The sequence below is a fragment of the Hemitrygon akajei genome, chromosome 5 (genome assembly GCF_048418815.1).
Source record: "Hemitrygon akajei chromosome 5, sHemAka1.3, whole genome shotgun sequence".
NCBI classification, from domain to species: domain Eukaryota; kingdom Metazoa; phylum Chordata; class Chondrichthyes; order Myliobatiformes; family Dasyatidae; genus Hemitrygon; species Hemitrygon akajei.
In genome coordinates, this window is record NC_133128.1 from 115,782,882 (window position 1) to 115,801,936 (window position 19,055).

The following is a 19,055-nucleotide window of genomic DNA, read 5'->3' on the forward strand; positions in this document are numbered from 1 at the left end:
TCTGTGTCCTCTGGTCCTAGACGTCCCACAATAGGAAACATCCTCTCCACATCCACTCTATCTGTATCCTCTGGGCCTAGACTCCCCCACTATAGGAAACATTCTCTCCATGTCTACTCTATCTGTGCCCTTTGGTCCTAGACTTCTCACTATAGGAAACATCCTCTCCATGTCCACTCTATCTGTGCCCTCTGGTCCTAGACCCCCCCCCCACACTATATGAAACATCTTCTCCATGTACACTCTGTCTGTGCTCTCTGGTCCTAGACTCCCCCACCATAGGAGACATCCTCCCCACATCCTCTCTATCTGTGCCCTCTTGCCCTGGACTCCCCCACTATAGGAAACATCCTCTCCATCTCCACTCTAGCTGTGCCCTCTGGTCCTAGACTCCCCCACTGTAGGAAACATCCTCTCCATGTCCACTCTATCTGTGTCCTCTGGTCCTACACCCCCCCACTATAGGAAACATCCTCCCCACATCCGCTCTATCTGTGCCCTCTGGCCCTGGACTCCCCCACTATAGGAAACATCCTCTCCATCTCCACTCTATCTGTGTCCTCTGGTCCTAGACTTCCCACTACAGGAAACAACCTCTCCATGTCCATTCTAGCTGTGCCCTCTGGTCCTAGACTCCCCCACTGTAGGAAACATCCTCTCCATGTCCACTCTATCTGTGTCCTCTGGTCCTACACCCCCCCACTATAGGAAACATCCTCCCCACATCCTCTCTATCTGTGTCCTCTGGTCCTACACCCCCCCACTATAGGAAACATCCTCCCCACATCCGCTCTATCTGTGCCCTCTGGCCCTGGACTCCCCCACTATAGGAAACATCCTCTCCATCTCCACTCTATCTGTGTCCTCTTGTCCTAGACTTCCCACTACAGGAAACAACCTCTCCATGTCCATTCTAGCTGTGCCCTCTGGTCTTAGACTCCCCCACTGTAGGAAACATCCTCTCCATGTCCACTCTATCTGTGTCCTCTGGTCCTACACCCCCCCACTATAGTAAACATCCTCCCCACATCCGCTCTATCTGTGCCCTCTGGTCCTGGACTCCCCCACTATAGGAAACATCCTCTCCATCTCCACTCTATCTGTGTCCTCTGGTCCTAGACTCCCCCACTATAGGAAACATCCTCTCCATGTCCACTCTATCTGTGTCCTCTGGTCCTAGACTCCCCCACTATAGGAAACATCCTCTCCACATCCACTCTATCTGTGCTCTCTAGTCCTAGACTTCCCCATCATAGGAAGCTTGCTCTGCATGTCCACTCTATGTGTGTCCTCTGGTCCTAGACTTCCCACAATAGGAAACATCTTCTCCACATCCACTCTATCTGTATCCTCTGGGCCTAGAATCCCCCACTATATGAAACATTCTCTCCATGTCTACTCTATCTATGCCCTTTGGTCCTAGACTTCTCACTATAGGAAACATCCTCTCCATGTCCACTCTATCTGTGCCCTCTGGTCCTAGACCCCCCCCCCCCCCCCCACTATATGAAACATCTTCTCCATGTCCACTCTGTCTGTGCTCTCTGGTCCTAGACTCCCTCACCATAGGAGACATCCTCCCCACATCCACTCTATCTGTGCTCTCTGGTCCTAGACTCCCCCACCATAGGAAACATCCTCTCCATGTCCACTCTATCTGTGTCCTCTGGTCCTACACCCCCCCACTATAGGAGACATCCTCCCCACATCCTCTCTATCTGTGCCCTCTGGCCCTGGACTCCCCCACTATAGGAAACATCCTCTTCATTTCCACTCTATCTGTGTCCTCTGGTCTTAGACTCCCCCACTATAGGAAACATCCTCTCCATGTCCACTCTATCTGTGTCCTCTGGTCCTAGACTTCCCACTATAGGAAACATCCTCTCCATGTCTACTCATTCTGTGCCCTCTGGTCCTAGACTTCCCACTATAGGAAACATCCTCTCCTTGTCCATTCTACCTGTGCCCTCTGGCCCTGGACTCCCCCTCAATAGGAAACATCCTCTCCATCTCCACTCTATCTGTGTCCTCTGGTCCTAGACTCCCCTACTATTGGAATTATCCTCTCCATCTCCACTCTATCTGTGTTCTCTGGTCCTGGACTTCCCCACTATAGGAAACATCCTCTTCATGTCCACTCTATCTGTGTCCTCTGGTCCTAGACGTCCCACAATAGGAAACATCCTCTCCACATCCACTCTATCTGTATCCTCTGGGCCTAGACTCCCCCACTATAGGAAACATTCTCTCCATGTCTACTCTATCTGTGCCCTTTGGTCCTAGACTTCTCACTATAGGAAACATCCTCTCCATGTCCACTCTATCTGTGCCCTCTGGTCCTAGACCCCCCCCCCCCCCACTATATGAAACATCTTCTCCATGTACACTCTGTCTGTGCTCTCTGGTCCTAGACTCCCCCACCATAGGAGACATCCTCCCCACGTCCTCTCTATCTTTGCCCTCTTGCCCTGGACTCCCCCACTATAGGAAACATCCTCTCCATCTCCACTCTAGCTGTGCCCTCTGGTCCTAGACTCCCCCACTGTAGGAAACATCCTCTCCATGTCCACTCTATCTGTGTCCTCTGGTCCTACTCCCCCCCACTATAGGAAACATCCTCCCCACATCCGCTCTATCTGTGCCCTCTGGCCCTGGACTCCCCCACTATAGGAAACATCCTCTCCATCTCCACTCTATCTGTGTCCTCTGGTCCTAGACTTCCCACTACAGGAAACAACCTCTCCATGTCCATTCTAGCTGTGCCCTCTGGTCCTAGACTCCCCCACTGTAGGAAACATCCTCTCCATGTCCACTCTATCTGTGTCCTCTGGTCCTACACCCCCCCACTATAGGAAACATCCTCCCCACATCCGCTCTATCTGTGCCCTCTGGTCCTGGACTCCCCCACTATAGGAAACATCCTCTCCATCTCCACTCTATCTGTGTCCTCTGGTCCTAGACTCCCCCACTATAGGAAACATCCTCTCCATGTCCACTCTATCTGTGTCCTCTGGTCCTAGACTCCCCCACTATAGGAAACATCCTCTCCACATCCACTCTATCTGTGCTCTCTAGTCCTAGACTTCCCCATCATAGGAAGCATGCTCTCCATGTCCACTCTATCTGTGTCCTCTGGTCCTAGACGTCCCACAATAGGAAACATCCTCTCCACATCCACTCTATCTGTATCCTCTGGGCCTAGACTCCCCCACTATAGGAAACATTCTCTCCATGTCTACTCTATCTGTGCCCTTTGGTCCTAGACTTCTCACTATAGGAAACATCCTCTCCATGTCCACTCTATCTGTGCCCTCTGGTCCTAGACCCCCCCCCCCCCCCACTATATGAAACATCTTCTCCATGTACACTCTGTCTGTGCTCTCTGGTCCTAGACTCCCCCACCATAGGAGACATCCTCCCCACATCCTCTCTATCTGTGCCCTCTTGCCCTGGACTCCCCCACTATAGGAAACATCCTCTCCATCTCCACTCTAGCTGTGCCCTCTGGTCCTAGACTCCCCCACTGTAGGAAACATCCTCTCCATGTCCACTCTATCTGTGTCCTCTGGTCCTACACCCCCCCACTATAGGAAACATCCTCCCCACTTCCGCTCTATCTGTGCCCTCTGGTCCTGTACTCCCCCACTATAGGAAACATCCTCTCGTTCTCCACTCTATCTGTGTCCTCTGGTCCTAGACTTCCCACTACAGGAAACAACCTCTCCATGTCCATTCTAGCTGTGCCCTCTGGTCCTAGACTCCCCCACTGTAGGAAACATCCTCTCCATGTCCACTCTATCTGTGTCCTCTGGTCCTACACCCCCCCACTATAGGAAACATCCTCCCCACATCCGCTCTATCTGTGCCCTCTGGTCCTGGACTCCCCCACTATAGGAAACATCCTCTCCATCTCCACTCTATCTGTGTCCTCTGGTCCTAGACTCCCCCACTATAGGAAACATCCTCTCCATGTCCACTCTATCTGTGCTCTCTAGTCCTAGACTTCCCCATCATAGGAAGCATGCTCTCCATGTCCACTCTATCTGTGTCCTCTGGTCCTAGACGTCCCACAATAGGAAACATCCTCTCCACATCCACTCTATCTGTATCCTCTGGGCCTAGACTCCCCCACTATAGGAAACATTCTCACCATGTCTACTCTATCTGTGCCCTTTGGTCCTAGACTTCTCACTATAGGAAACATCCTCTCCATGTCCACTCTATCTGTGCCCTCTGGTCCTAGACCCCCCCCCCCACTATATGAAACATCTTCTCCATGTCCACTCTGTCTGTGCTCTCTGGTCCTAGACTCCCCCACCATAGGAGACATCCTCCCCACATCCTCTCTATCTGTGCCCTCTTGCCCTGGACTCCCCCACTATAGGAAACATCCTCTCCACATCCACTTTATCTCTGCCCTTTGGTCCTAGACTTCTCACTATAGGAAACATCCTCTCCATGTCCACTCTATCTGTGCCCTCTGGACCTAGAACCACCCCCACTATAGAAAGATCCTCTCCATGTCCACTCTATCTGTGCGCTCTGGTCCTAGACTTCCCACTATAGGAAACATCCTCTCCATGTCCACTCTATCTGTGCCCTCTGGTCCTTGACCCCCCCCCCCCACTATATGAAACATCTTCTCCATGTCCACTCTGTCTGTTTCCTCTTGTCCTACACCCCCCCACTATAGGAGACATCCTCCCCACATCCTCTCTATCTGTGCCCTCTGGCCCTGGACTCCCCCGCTATAGGAAACATCCTCTCCATCTCCACTCTATCTGTGTCCTCTGGTCCTGGACTTCCCCACTATAGGAAACATCCTCTTCATGTCCACTCTATCTGTGTCCTCTGGTCTTAGACTCCCCCACTATAGGAAACATCCTCTCCATGTCCACTCTATCTGTGTCCTCTGGTCCTAGACTTCCCACTATAGGAAACATCCTCTCCATGTCTACTCATTCTGTGCCCTCTGGTCCTAGACTTCCCACTATAGGAAACATCCTCTCCTTGTCCATTCTACCTGTGCCCTCTGGCCCTGGACTCCCCCTCAATAGGAAACATCCTCTCCATCTCCACTCTATCTGTGTCCTCTGGTCCTAGACTCCCCTACTATTGGAATTATCCTCTCCATCTCCACTCTATCTGTGTTCTCTGGTCCTGGACTTCCCCACTATAGGAAACATCCTCTTCATGTCCACTCTATCTGTGTCCTCTGGTCCTAGACTCCCACACTATAGGAAACATGCTCTCCATGTCCAATCTATCTGTGTCCTCTGGTCATTGACTTCCCACTACAGGAAACAACCTCTCCATGTCCATTCTAGCTGTGCCCTCTGGTCCTAGATTCCCCCACTGTAGGAAACATCCTCTCCATGTCCACTCTATCTGTATCCTCTGGTCCTACACCCCCCCACTATAGGAAAAATCCTCCCCACTTCCGCTCTATCTGTATCCTCTGGGCCTAGACTCCCCCACTATAGGAAACATTCTCTCCATGTCCACTCTATCTGTGCCCTCTGGTCCTGGACTCCCCCACTATAGGAAACATCCTCTCGATCTCCACTCTATCTGTGTCCTCTGGTCCTAGACTTCCCACAATAGGAAACATCCTCTCCACATCCACTCTATCTGTGCTCTCTGGTCCTAGACTCCCCCACCATAGGAAACATCCTCTCCACATCCACTCTATCTGTATCCTCTGGGCCTAGACTCCCCCACTATAGGAAACATTCTCTCCATGTCCACTCTATCTGTGCCCTTTGGTCCTAGACTTCCCACAATAGGAAACATCCTCTCCAAATCCACTCTATCTGTATCCTCTGGGCCTAGACTCCCCCACTATAGGAAACATCCTCTCCATATCCACTCTATCTGTGCTCTCTGGTCCTAGACTCCCCCACCATAGGAAACATCCTCTCCATGTCCACTCTATCTGTGTCCTCTGTTCCTACACCCCCCCACTATAGGAGACATGCTCCCCACATCCTCTCTATCTGTGCCCTCTTGCCCTGGACTCCCCCACTATAGGAAACATCCTCTCCATCTCCACTCTAGCTGTGCCCTCTGGTCCTAGACTCCCCCACTGTAGGAAACATCCTCTCCATGTCCACTCTATCTGTGTCCTCTGGTCCTACACCCCCCCACTATAGGAAACATCCTCCCCACTTCCGCTCTATCTGTGCCCTCTGGTCCTGGACTCCCCCACTATAGGAAACATCCTCTCGTTCTCCACTCTATCTGTGTCCTCTGGTCCTAGACTTCCCACTACAGGAAACAACCTCTCCATGTCCATTCTAGCTGTGCCCTCTGGTCCTAGACTCCCCCACTGTAGGAAACATCCTCTCCATGTCCACTCTATCTGTGTCCTCTGGTCCTACACCCCCCCACTATAGGAAACATCCTCCCCACATCCGCTCTATCTGTGCCCTCTGGTCCTGGACTCCCCCACTATAGGAAACATCCTCTCCATCTCCACTCTATCTGTGTCCTCTGGTCCTAGACTCCCCCACTATAGGAAACATCCTCTCCATGTCCACTCTATCTGTGCTCTCTAGTCCTAGACTTCCCCATCATAGGAAGCATGCTCTCCATGTCCACTCTATCTGTGTCCTCTGGTCCTAGACGTCCCACAATAGGAAACATCCTCTCCACATCCACTCTATCTGTATCCTCTGGGCCTAGACTCCCCCACTATAGGAAACATTCTCACCATGTCTACTCTATCTGTGCCCTTTGGTCCTAGACTTCTCACTATAGGAAACATCCTCTCCATGTCCACTCTATCTGTGCCCTCTGGTCCTAGACCCCCCCCCCCCCACTATATGAAACATCTTCTCCATGTCCACTCTGTCTGTGCTCTCTGGTCCTAGACTCCCCCACCATAGGAGACATCCTCCCCACATCCTCTCTATCTGTGCCCTCTTGCCCTGGACTCCCCCACTATAGGAAACATCCTCTCCACATCCACTTTATCTCTGCCCTTTGGTCCTAGACTTCTCACTATAGGAAACATCCTCTCCATGTCCACTCTATCTGTGCCCTCTGGACCTAGAACCACCCCCACTATAGAAAGATCCTCTCCATGTCCACTCTATCTGTGCGCTCTGGTCCTAGACTTCCCACTATAGGAAACATCCTCTCCATGTCGACTCTATCTGTGCCCTCTGGTCCTTGACCCCCCCCCCCCCCCACTATATGAAACATCTTCTCCATGTCCACTCTGTCTGTTTCCTCTTGTCCTACACCCCCCCACTATAGGAGACATCCTCCCCACATCCTCTCTATCTGTGCCCTCTGGCCCTGGACTCCCCCGCTATAGGAAACATCCTCTCCATCTCCACTCTATCTGTGTCCTCTGGTCCTGGACTTCCCCACTATAGGAAACATCCTCTTCATGTCCACTCTATCTGTGTCCTCTGGTCTTAGACTCCCCCACTATAGGAAACATCCTCTCCATGTCCACTCTATCTGTGTCCTCTGGTCCTAGACTTCCCACTATAGGAAACATCCTCTCCATGTCTACTCATTCTGTGCCCTCTGGTCCTAGACTTCCCACTATAGGAAACATCCTCTCCTTGTCCATTCTACCTGTGCCCTCTGGCCCTGGACTCCCCCTCAATAGGAAACATCCTCTCCATCTCCACTCTATCTGTGTCCTCTGGTCCTAGACTCCCCTACTATTGGAATTATCCTCTCCATCTCCACTCTATCTGTGTTCTCTGGTCCTGGACTTCCCCACTATAGGAAACATCCTCTTCATGTCCACTCTATCTGTGTCCTCTGGTCCTAGACTCCCACACTATAGGAAACATGCTCTCCATGTCCAATCTATCTGTGTCCTCTGGTCATTGACTTCCCACTACAGGAAACAACCTCTCCATGTCCATTCTAGCTGTGCCCTCTGGTCCTAGATTCCCCCACTGTAGGAAACATCCTCTCCATGTCCACTCTATCTGTATCCTCTGGTCCTACACCCCCCCACTATAGGAAAAATCCTCCCCACTTCCGCTCTATCTGTATCCTCTGGGCCTAGACTCCCCCACTATAGGAAACATTCTCTCCATGTCCACTCTATCTGTGCCCTCTGGTCCTGGACTCCCCCACTATAGGAAACATCCTCTCGATCTCCACTCTATCTGTGTCCTCTGGTCCTAGACTTCCCACAATAGGAAACATCCTCTCCACATCCACTCTATCTGTGCTCTCTGGTCCTAGACTCCCCCACCATAGGAAACATCCTCTCCACATCCACTCTATCTGTATCCTCTGGGCCTAGACTCCCCCACTATAGGAAACATTCTCTCCATGTCCACTCTATCTGTGCCCTTTGGTCCTAGACTTCCCACAATAGGAAACATCCTCTCCAAATCCACTCTATCTGTATCCTCTGGGCCTAGACTCCCCCACTATAGGAAACATCCTCTCCATATCCACTCTATCTGTGCTCTCTGGTCCTAGACTCCCCCACCATAGGAAACATCCTCTCCATGTCCACTCTATCTGTGTCCTCTGTTCCTACACCCCCCCACTATAGGAGACATGCTCCCCACATCCTCTCTATCTGTGCCGTCTGGCCCTGGACTCCCCCACTATAGGAAACATCCTCTCCATCTCCACTCTATCTGTGTCCTCTGGTCCTGGACTTCCCCACTATAGGAAACATCCTCTTCATGTCCACTCTATATGTGCCCTCTGGTCCTAGACCCCCCCCCCCCCCCACAATAGGAAACATCTTCTCCATGTCCACTCTGTCTGTGTCCTCTTGTCCTAGACCTCCCACTATAGGAAACATCCTCTCCATATCCACTCTATCTGTGTCCTCTGGTCCTACACCCCCCCACTATAGGAGACATCCTCCCCACGTACTCTCTATCTGTGCCCTCTGGCCCTGGACTCCCCCACTATAGGAAACATCCTCTCCATCTCCACTCTATCTGTGTCCTCTGGTCCTGGACTTCCCCACTATAGGAAACATCCTCTTCATGTCCACTCTATCTGTGTCCTCTGCTCTTAGACTCCCCCACTATAGGAAACATCCTCTCCATGTCCACTCTATCTGTGTCCTCTGGTCCTAGACTTCCCACTATAGGAAACATCCTCTCCATGTCTACTCATTCTGTGCCCTCTGGTCCTAGACTTCCCACTATAGGAAACATCCTCTCCTTGTCCATTCTAGCTGTGCCCTCTGGTCCTGGACTCCCCCACTATAGGAAACATCCTCTCCATGTCCACTCTATCTGTGCTCTCTGGTCCTAGACTCCCCCACCATAGGAAACATCCTCTCCATGTCCACTCTATCTGTGTCCTCTGGTCCTAGACCCCCCCCCCACAATAGGAAACATCTTCTCCATGTCCACTCTGTCTGTGTCCTCTTGTCCTAGACCTCCCACTATAGGAAACATCCTCTCCATATCCATTCTATATGTGCTCTCTGGTCGTAGACTCCCCCACCATAGGAAACATCCTCTCCATGTCCACTCTATCTGTGTCCTCTGGTCCTACACCCCCCCCACTATAGGAAACATCCTCCCCACATCCGCTCTATCTGTGCCATCTGGCCCTGGACTCCCCCACTATAGGAAACATCCTCTCCATCTCCACTCTATCTGTGTCCTCTGGTCCTGGACTTCCCCACTATAGGAAACATCCTCTTCATGTCCACTCTATCTGTGTCCTCTGGTCCTGGACTTCCCCACTATAGGAAACATCCTCTTCATGTCCACTCTATCTGTGTCCTCTGCTCTTAGACTCCCCCACTATAGGAAACATCCTCTCCATGTCCACTCTATCTGTGTCCTCTGGTCCTAGACTTCCCACTATAGGAAACATCCTCTCCATGTCTACTCATTCTGTGCCCTCTGGTCCTAGACTTCCCACTATAGGAAACATCCTCTCCTTGTCCATTCTAGCTGTGCCCTCTGGTCCTGGACTCCCCCACTATAGGAAACATCCTCTCCATCTCCACTCTATCTGTGTCCTCTGGTCCTAGACTGCCCCACTATAGGAAACATTCTGTCCATGTCCACTCTATCTGTGTCCTCTGGTCCTAGACTTCCCACAATAGGAAACATCCTCTCCACATCCACTCTATCTGTGCTCTCTGGTCGTAGACTCCCCCACCATAGGAAACATCCTCTCCATGTCCACTCTATCTGTGTCCTCTGGTCCTACACCCCCCCACTATAGGAAACATCCTCCCCACATCCGCTCTATCTGTGCCCTCTGGCCCTGGACTCCCCCACTATAGGAAACATTCTCTCCTTCTCCACTCTATCTGTGTCCTCTGGTCCCAGACTTCCCACTACAGGAAACAACCTCTCCATGTCCATTCTAGCTTTGCCCTCGCGTCCTAGACTCCCCCACTGTAGGAAACATCCTCTCCATGTCCACTCTATCTGTGTCCTCTGGTCCTACACCCCCCCACTATAGGAAACATCCTCCCCACATCCGCTCTATCTGTGCCCTCTGGTCCTGGACTCCCCCACTATAGGAAACATCCTCTCCATCTCCACTCTATCTGTGTCCTCTGGTCCTAGACTCCCCTACTATTGGAAACATCCTCTCCATCTCCATTCTAGCTGTGCCCTCTGGTCCTAGACTCCCCCACTGTAGGAAACATCCTCTCCATGTCCACTCTATCTGTATCCTCTGGTCCTAGACTCCCCCACTATAGGAAACATCCTCTCCACATCCACTCTATCTGTGTCCTCTGGTCCTAGACTCCCCCACTATAGGAAACATCCTCTCCATGTCCACTCTATCTGTGTCCTCTGGTCCTAGACTCCGCCACTATAGGAAGCATCCTCTCTATGTCCACTCTATGTGTATCCTCTGGTCCTCGACTTCCCACTAAGGAAAGACTCTATCTGGGTCTTTCAATATTCGGTAAGTTTCACTGAGATTTCACCCTTTCGCCGAAATGCCTTAATTTTGCTCCTGTGTTTTAGTCTGCACATGTGCAATGAAAAGTTTACTTACAGCAGCATCACAGGCACATAGCATCAGATAAGCAAGATACATTCTGTAAGAAAAACTAATTATACACAATTAAAACTAAATTTTAAAAAACAAAATCAATTTTAGTTCCATGTGATCATAGTGTTGTTAAACTGTGGTGATTAAGGCTATGCTGAATGATTGAAGGGACCTAGTGGTCTAGCCCTTCGAGAAAGAGAGTTCCAATGATTCACAACCCAATAATATAAAATATTTTTCCTTGCCTCTGCCTTAAATTTATTTTTAAACAATCGCCCAAGTTCAATTTCAAGTTTATTATCAGTCAACCGTATACGTGTATACTGTAAAATAAAACAACGTGCAGACCAATTTGCACACCGTACGTATAATTCACATGCAACATATAAAGTAATATTACCACAAATTAATTAAGAAATAATAATGTGCATCTACTCCACAAGTTTAAAATGTAAGCAGTTGTGTTCCATGTTAGCATAGTGGTTAGCGCGTCGCTATTAACAGTTCAGGGTGTCGGAATTTGGAGTTCAATCCCGGTATCCTCTGTGAGGAGTTTGTACGTCCTCTTCGTGGAATGCGTGGGTTTTCTTCGGGTGCTCTGGTTTCCTCCCACAGTTCAAAGGCGTACTGGTTAGTAGTTTAATTGGTCTTTGTAAATTGTACCATGATTGGGCTAGGGTTAAATTGGGGGTTGCTGATAATGTGGCTCAATGGGCCTGAAGGCCCTGTTCCACGTGGTACCTCTAAATAAAAATAAACAAACCAATTGTAACGCTACTGCCGCTTCATACGTGGTGAGGTGGCAGGGAGTTCAGTGATCTCACAGCTGAGGGGAAGAAGCTGGTTCCCATCCTGACTGTCCTTGTACCTCCTGCCTGATGGAGGTAGATTGTTGGATGGATGGGGGGGATCATTTGTACAGGGCCCTGGTGAGACCACACCTGGAGTATTGTGTACAGTTTTGTTCTCCAGGGTTAAGGAAGGCCATCCTGGCTGTAGAGGAAGTGCAGCGTAGATTCACAAGGTTGATTCCTGGGATGTCTGGACTGTCTTACACAGAGAGATTAGAGAGACTGGGCTTGTACATGCTGGAATTAAGGAGATTGAGAGGGGATCTGATTGCAACATATAAGATTATTAAGGGATTGGACAAGATAGAGGCAGGAAATATGTTCCAGATGCTGGGAGAGTCCAGTACCAGAGGGCATGGTTTGAGAATAAGGGCTAGGTCATTTAGGACAGAGTTAAGGAAAAACTTCTTCTCCCAGAGAGTTGTGGGGGTCTGGAATGCACTGCCTCGGATGGCAGTGGAGGCCAATTCTCCAGATGCTTTCAAGAAGGAACTAGATAGGTATCTTATGGATAGGGGAATCAAGGGATATGGGGACAAGGCAGGAACCAGGTATTGATAGTAGATGATCAGCCATGATCTCAAAATGGCGGCGCAGGCTCGAAGGGCCGAATGGTCTACTTCTGCACCTATTGTCTATTGTCTGTCATTGACAATGCTAAGGGCCCTGTGTATGCAGTGCTCCTAATAAATATCTCGGATGAAGAGAGATCCCGATGATCTTCTCAACAGTCCTCGCAATCCTTAGTAGGGCCTTGCGGTCAGATGCCTTGTAATTCCCGTACCAGACGGTGATGCAGCAGGTCAGGGCACTCTCAATGGCCCCTGGCTAGACCCTGGTTCTAATTTCTCCTAAGATGTAGCAAACCGAACAGTAACAGGACAGCACAGGAACAGGCGATTTGGCCCACAATATCTGTGCAGAATGTGATTTGAAATTACACGATCCATATCGGTCCATTCATTTGTCATTATTATATCTGCTTCCAGCATCACCCCAGGCACCCACTACACTCTGTGTAAATAAAATCTGCCCCATACATCTTTAAATTTTTACCCTCTCTCTCTAAATGCACATCCTCTAGTATCTGGTGTTTTTATTCCAGGGGAAGGTTCTGACTCTATCTATGCCTGTCATCTTCTATCAGGTCTCCTCTTAGCCTTTGCTGCTGCAGAGAAAACACCCCTTGTTTGTCTGTACTTTCCCTGTAGCTGATATTCCCTAATCCAGGCTGCATCCTGGTGAACTCCTCTCTAAACATCCATCCTGTAATGGAGCGACCAGAACTGTGCAAAATTTCCACAGGAGGAAAACCTCCCCTCAACGCCCATCCTGTCATGACTGCTCAGCATCTTAAATTTTTATTTATTTAGAGATACAGAACAGAACAGCCCTTCAGGCCCAAGAGCCACACCATCAATCAAACCTCCTATTTACCCTAGCCTAATCACAAGACAATTTATAATGAGTAATTAACCAGAGCTCCCAGAGGAATCCTATTCATTCATGGGGAGAATGTGCAAACTCTTTACTGACGGCGCTGGAACTGAACTCTAAACTCTGGATTGCCCCGAGCTGTAATCATGTTGCACTAACTAATGCTGCACAAATGTTTCAGTCATGTTGCCTAATTTCCAGTGGATCAATATTGAATCAAGATTAACCCTTGTGTTTTTTTTTTCCATACAGTAACGTGGAAGAAAGATGGGGAAATCCTCAAAACCAGCCAGACGCACATCCTCAAAGCAGAAGGGGAGAGGCACACCCTCTTCATCCCCTTGGCTACGATGTTGGATGGCGGCCTGTACTCTGTCAGCGCAGCCAATGAGGTCGGCTTGTCCAGCTGTTGTGCCTCAGTCCAGGTTCGGACAGGTGGGTGACCGATGGAATGGAGAGAACCTGCAGTTGTACATCAACTAGTTCTTCCCCACCTTACAAACACATGAGATTCTAAATGCGCTGGAAATCCAGAGGGACACATACAAAATGCTGGAGGAAATCAGCAGGTCAGGCAGCGTCTATAGAGAGGAATAATGAGTCAATGCTTCAGGCTGTGACCCTTCATCAGGGCTGAGTTCCTCCAGCATTCTGTGTGTGATCCCCAACTCAGAATTTCAACATTGCTGTGTATAACTTGCTTGCTGCCCGTTACACCTCAGGCATTTAGGGCAGCATTGAAGGCCTGCCCTTGGCCACTCAGATGCAGAAGGATTCTTCACTGTTGTTTGCATAACCGGTTTTATCAGTCAGAGTTGTTAGCGCTGAGCTGAACCCTCAAACCTAGAGGACCATTGGGGCAGTCTTAGTCTGGCCTCTACCTTTGACATATTTATCATGGGTGACCCTACCAAGAGCCAAAGCATAAAGCCCTCACTCCAGCCAACAGAGCTCTCTTGGGTCACTGAGGCACGCAAGCCTCCAAACCTCACAACAAGATGGTGGTCCTCATGGAGAGCTGTGTATAATGTTGCCAGGAATTGTATGATACCAGACCATAAGACATAGGAGCAGAATTTATTAAGTCCTATTAAGTCTGCTCTGCCATTCCATCATGGGTGAGTTATTATCCTTCTTAACTGCGTTCTCTTACCTTCTCCCTGTAACCTTTGGCACCCTTACTCATTAAGGACCTATCAAACCTCCACTTTAAATATGCCCAATGACTTGACCTTCATCTGTGGCAATGAATTCCACAGATTCATCACCCTCTGGCTAAAGAAATGCCTCCTCATATCTGTTCTGCAAGTCCATTCTGTCTAGGCCTTTCAATATTCAATAGGTTTCAATAGGTTTCAATAGGTTTCCCCCCCCCAAGTAGAGACGGCCATTTTGTGTTTTACTCTGGATTTCCAGCATCTGGAGAATCTCTTGTGTTTATGTAACCAACCCCTGTACCCCCCCCCCCCCGTCCCCCAGTTGGTACATTACTACAATAATTGAGGGGCTTCCTCATTCCTGTAAGTACAAACTCGGAGACATCAAATGTTCCTCATACATTCCTACATTAACCCTTTCATTCCTGGGATCATTCTTGTGAACCTCTTCTGGACCCTCTCTGATGCCAGCCCATCCTTTCTTAGATATGGGGCCCAAGACTCCTCATACTGGTTTAGTTTTGTCTTGTGGACTAAAATACAGTGGCAAAATGAAGGGTCTTGGCCCAAAACATTGACTGTTTATCCTCTTCACAGATGCTGCCTGACTTGCTGATATCCTCCAGCATTGTGTGTGGAAAACATTTGCTAGGTTTGCCATCCAGATACATCATTCCATACTGAGATAGTAAAAGGAAATAGAGTGCAGAATAAAGTGTTATAGAGAGTGTAACTCAGGCAGGCAGTGATTAAGTGATTAACAGTTCATATGTTAACCTATGAGCCGTCTGTTCAAGAGTCCGATAACAAGCTCAAGGACAGCTTATAAACTAGATCAATGCACACAAAATGCAGGATGAACTCAGTAGTTCAGGCAGAATCTATGGAGAGAAATAAACAGTTAGCATTCAAATAGGTTTCAAAGGTACATTTAATGTCAGAGAAATGTATACAATATACATCCTGAAATTCTTTTTCAGGCTGAGATTCTTCGTCGAGACCTAGGATCACTAGAGCCTTTACCACCAGCCAAGGCAGCGCACCACTCTTTGTGTACAAAATACCTACCTCTGACCCATCCTCCATATACTTTCCTCCGTTTCCTTAAAGTTACGCCCTCCTGGTAGCCATTTCCACCCTTTGGAAATATCTCTCACAGTCCACTCTATCTAAGCCTCTTATCATCTCGTATACCACTATCAATCAAGTCACTTCTCATCCTCTTTCACTTCAGAGGGAAGAGCCTTAGGTCACCCAACCTATCCTCATAAGACATGCTCTCTAATCCAGGCCACATCCTGTGGTAAATCTCCTCCGAACCCTCTCTAAAGCTTCTATATCCTTCGTATAATGAGGAGACCAGAACTGAACACATTATTCCAGGTGTGGTCTAACCAGAATTTTACCTCACAGCTCTTGAACTCAATTCCCCAAATAACAAAGGCTGCTGGATCTAATGATATTGATCCAGAGGTTCTTTAGAAGTCAAGAATGAGACATAAAACTGAATGATTACAACCATTTTATTAAATGTTACAAGAACAAAGAAACACACCCAACCGTGCCATCTCCCAGAGTCTAGATGCTCTGACTCTCTGGAATATAGATAGCTGGTGTGGCCCCTTTAAAGATTCATACCTGTGCAGCTAATTGGCAACCATGTTTTAACACCAGGATTTTCATATTTAAAGAGCATCTGAACTGTGCTCAGTCGTCAGCTCACTTTGGATTGTCATCGAGCATCTAGTTTAGAACCCTGTCTTGGTTTAGACTTGATTCGTGTGTAGATTCTAGTCTCGGATACTCCAGCACTTGGGTCCTAACAGTCCTCGCCTGGGTCTCTCATCACAGCATGATTAAGCCTAACGTGGACCCAGTGGGGTTAGTCAGCTGCGGCCAGCCATGATGAGGAAGCCTGGAGATGCATGACCTTTAGGTTGTCGTGTGCCAGTAATCGCAAGGAGGAGGCCAGAGTTGCAAGGGTGAGGCTGCTGGTTGCTCTGCAGAGTCAACCCCGGAGAGCGTCAGTAGTGACCCGGGCTCTCGCTGAGGTTTCCTCCTCACTCAATGTTCAAACTCTAGCCGGCCCAGTTCCCTTCAGAGCGCAGAAAGGCGGCCTTTGGGATCTCTCTCCTGACCTGGGCCATTGCATATTGGAAGTGAAGGTCAGAGATTTGTTTGGATTCGGAGGAGTTCATGGCCAACATGAGGAGGGTGTTTCATCTCCCCGGTGGAGCAAACTGAGCCTTAGACGGTCTGATGAAGGAGCATTAGGACAGCTGGTCAGCAGCTGACCGCCAACAAGTTTTGTATTTTGGCTGAAGAGAGTGGCTGGAACAGAGAGGACTGGGCCACTCTGTACTGCCACGGACTCCGAGGTAAATTAAAGGATGCCTTTGCATTTGGAGAGCCAGTTGAGGACTTGGAGGTTCTGATCAACTAGTCCATCTGCCCCGATAATCACCTGGCAGAGTGAAAGTGGGACTAATTCAAGAGTTTGAAGAGGGCTAGCTCAAACCCAGCCCCAATAATTCTCAGTTCCACTTCCCAACCTCAGACAATGTTCCCTGCTAAAGATCCTGTCAAATCCAGGCAAATTGGCTGCATTAGACTCTCTGGTGATGAGAGGTTCCAGCGTCGGAGTCGAGGTCCCTGCTATTACTGAGGGGAAGCAGGTCACCTGCGGGCTGAATTTCCAAAGCTGCAGTTAACGGGGGAACTGCTAAGACCATCCAGTGACTGTGAAAGTAGCAGCCACCACTCCTAACCTTACTGATTCTGGTGTCATGCTGAAGGCAGAGATCTCTTGAGGAAAGAACTGGCGGGATGTGAATGCCTTTCTGGACTCTGGGGGAGCTGGTAGTTTCCTGGACTTGGGGACCACCAGTCAGTTCACCAAACCTCTACAGGAATTGAGCCAGCCTAAGCCCACAATTGCCCTGGATGGCCGTTTGCGTGGTTCCGGACAGATCCCGCAGCAAACATTGCTTTTGCAGATGAGGATAGAGGACCATGCAGATGATATTTGATTCTATATCCCCTCACATACCCCTGATCCTCGGGCACCCTTAGCTGTCCCAGCATAGCCCTTCTGTGAACTGGGAGGAAGGGAGGTTCACTGAGTGGTCCGGTCATTGCAAGCGGGTATATTTACGACTTGATGTCTGGCCCCCAGACTCTTCTGAAACTAGTGGCTGATGAGGGGGAAGACTTTGGTTTGGGTTAACCTGGAGCCTTCAGGAGACCCAGTCCTGCCTTCAAGGACTGACAAGCCAGCTCCAGCTAACAGGACTGCGAGTCCTGACCCTATCTAGTCAGGGGAGTGCTGAAACTAGAAAGAGAAGGTCTTTCTCAATCAGGAGCAAGCCAAGAAGGTGCCCAAGCAGTGTGGAACTCTAGCAGCTAACCTCAAGGGACTTACTCACCAGACTCTCTCAGTTACCTGGACTATTCCTCTTCCCACCCTGTCTCTTACAAAAATGCTATCCCCTTCTCACAATTCCTCCATCTCTGCCGCATCTGCTCTCAGGATGAGGCTTTTCATTCCAGGACGAAGGAGATGTCTTCCTTTTTTAAAAAAAAGGGGCTTCCCTTCTTCCATCATCAACTCTGCTCTCAAATGCATCTCTCCCATTTCCCGCACATCTGCCCTCACCCCATCCGCCCACCACCCTACTCGGGATAGGGTTCCCCTTGTCCTTACCTACCACCCCACCAGCCTCCAGGTCCAACATATAATTCTCCGTAACTTCCGCCACCTCCAACGGGATCCCACTACCAAGCACATCTTTCCCTCCCCCTCTCTTTCTGCTTTCCGCAGGGATTGCTCCCTACGCGACTTCCTTGTCCACTCGTCCCCCCCCATCCCTTCCCACCGATCTCCCTCCTGGCACTTATCCTTGTAAGCGGAACAAGTGCTACACCTGCCCTTACACTTCCTCCCTCACCACCATTCAGGGCCCCAGACAGTCCTTCCAGGTGAGGTGACACTTCACCTGTGAGTCGGCTGGTGTGGTATACTGCGTCCGGTGCTCCCGGTGTGGCCTTTTATATATTGGTGAAACCCGACGCAGACAGGGAGACCGTTTCACTGAACACCAACGCTCGGTCCGCCAGAGAAAGCAGGATCTCCCAGTGGCCACACATTTTAATTCCATGTCCCATTTCCATTCTGATATATCTATCCATGGCCTCCTCTACTGTCAAAATGAATCCAAACTCAGGTTGGAGGAACAACACCTTATATTCCGCCTGGGTAGCCTCCAACCTGATGGCATGAACATTGATTTCTCTAACTTCCATTAATGCCCCTCCTCCCCTTCTTACCCCATCCCTGACATATTTAGTTGTTTTTTTTCTCTCTCTCTGCCCATCACCCTGTCTGTTCTCCATCTCCCTCTGGTGCTCCCCCCTTCCCCCTTTCTTTCTCCCGAGGCCTCCCGTCCCATGATCCTTTCCCTTCTCCAGCTCTGTATCACTTTCGCCAATCACCTTTCCAGCTCTTAGCTTCATCCCACCCCCTCCGGTCTTCTATCATTTCGCATTTCCCCCTCCCCCTCCTACTTTCAAATCTCTTAGTATCTCTCCTTTCAGTTAGTCCTGACGAAGGGTCTCAGCCCGAAATGTTGACAGT

The 19,055-nt window shown here is 49.6% G+C and overlaps 1 protein-coding gene across 10 annotated transcripts in view; it reads left to right on the plus strand.

Moving 5' to 3' along the window:
* spega (striated muscle enriched protein kinase a) overlaps positions 1-19,055 on the plus strand; it is a 705,926-nt gene that overhangs the window by 322,284 nt on the left and 364,587 nt on the right. For all 10 annotated transcript variants that reach the window (XM_073046262.1, XM_073046259.1, XM_073046255.1 and 7 more), the window contains one exon: positions 13,518-13,700. In XM_073046262.1, coding sequence (XP_072902363.1) covers positions 13,518-13,700 — 183 coding nt within the window. The remainder of the gene's footprint in view (positions 1-13,517; positions 13,701-19,055) is intronic.